Here is a 1,742-nt window from a genome sequence, read left to right on the forward strand (position 1 = left end):
TATCTATCTATCTATCTATCTATCTATCTATCTAAACTGAAGCTGAGGGTGTGTGTAGACACACACACACACACACACACACACACACACACACACACACACAAACAAACAAACAAACAATCTGGTCTAGTTCAACATGTAAAATAAATAAGTAATCTAATTCTTTGTTTTATTTTCTTGCAGATAAAAACACAGATGCGTACAACTCTTCCACCTTAACGGTAAGACGACTTTTCTTTACTGTCTCGTGAATCCACATTTTAAACATACATTGTTTAATATAAACTCATTAATCTTGAAAAAAGTTTTATTTTCAGTCGCAGTGGACAATAACTGCCAATTATTGTAAAAAAAACTTTGTTGAACAGATCGAGTTTTAACCAAAAATCTGTATATTTGTTTATAATTCAGTGCTAAAGGAAGAGCAGATTTTTAGTTTAGATGCACAAATGTGAAAAGATGAGAGGAAAACCTTCATAAACATGAAGTCAAATGTTTGTTTTAAAAAAAATTTCAGATCTGTTACAGTAAAATATTAGTTTCCTTTGCTGTACTGACTTGATTGCAGGAGGTTTAGAAGTTAAAGACTTTCTTTTCACTGTCACCTGGCTTTAAAGCGAAGGTGAGCGTCAGCAGGAGAAGGAGGAGGTACTCTTTGAGATTCAGTCCTCTCTCCTCCTCTCTGCAAGGTGAATCAGCATCTTTTCCTCCTGTCCCCGTTTCCCTGAGTCTGCAGCTTGGCTGCTGGCCGAGCCTCAGAATATCACAGAGAGATAGAAGCTCCAGAATCCCGAGCCGACCGGAGCGTCCTGCCTCCAGCAGGGACGAGCAGATAGAGAGGGAGACGTTTAAAAACAGGCGGAGGAATGTCTGCCTGATGAGATTATGAAGCAGCTGAGGAAGTAACGACAGGAAGCAGCCATGGGTCTGGTGTCCATCATCACTCATGTAACGTCACTCAGACTCCGCCCTATCTTCCTCTGTGACATCACGCAGAGCTCCAAGGCCGTGTCGGAGACCCCCGCTGTGGCAACGGTGTCTGAGGACGAAGACGAAGACGAGGCCGAGCCCCCGCCGGTGGTCGCCCCCCGCCCCGAACACACCAAATCAGTAAGAAACACGCTGCTGTCTAAGAATGCTTAATCCTTAATTTAATCCTAATTTCACTTTTAAAATCTCCTCCCTGCTGCTGCAGGTACCTGCACATCAAGACTGTCAGTTTGTTAGTCTGCAAAAACACAAACCTTTAATGTGACTTTAAATTAGGTGAAAGACAGATTATGTAAAAAACATTAATTCAGTTTAAGTTTCATTTAATACAACCTAAAGGTCAAAAGTTCCAAAGTAAATAAATCACATACCTTTGATTGTGAGTTTTATTCAGTACGCTTATTTTTATTTTCCATTCCTTTGATTTTTCAGAGGGTCCAGTGGTGCCGGTGCATGGCAGCCCCGTGCCCCAGGGTACCTGTGGCTACAATGTAGCTTACAAAATGTGTGAATGTGTGTGTGAGTGGGTGAATGTCTGTAGTGTAGTGTAAAGCGCTTTGAGGGACTCGATGAATGAATGAATGAATGAATTTTATTGTCACTGTAGATTAAAGTGAGCTCCATCAGTGCACAAGTGCCGAAAATACAAACAATATAAACATAAAACTGGTGATACTGTATTTGCAAATGTACAATAAAGTTACACTGATGCAGTCTCTCACACACACACACACACACACACACACACACAC

The 1,742-nt window shown here is 41.0% G+C and overlaps 1 protein-coding gene across 1 annotated transcript in view; it reads left to right on the top strand.

Moving 5' to 3' along the window:
• pak1 (p21 protein (Cdc42/Rac)-activated kinase 1) overlaps positions 1 to 1,742 on the top strand; it is a 35,004-nt gene that overhangs the window by 25,641 nt on the left and 7,621 nt on the right. The window contains exons 5-6 of the mRNA XM_014015912.1: positions 184 to 221; positions 997 to 1,110. Coding sequence (XP_013871366.1) covers positions 184 to 221; positions 997 to 1,110 — 152 coding nt within the window. The remainder of the gene's footprint in view (positions 1 to 183; positions 222 to 996; positions 1,111 to 1,742) is intronic.

The sequence above is a fragment of the Austrofundulus limnaeus genome, unplaced genomic scaffold (genome assembly GCF_001266775.1).
Source record: "Austrofundulus limnaeus strain Quisiro unplaced genomic scaffold, Austrofundulus_limnaeus-1.0 Scaffold136, whole genome shotgun sequence".
NCBI lineage: Eukaryota > Metazoa > Chordata > Actinopteri > Cyprinodontiformes > Rivulidae > Austrofundulus > Austrofundulus limnaeus.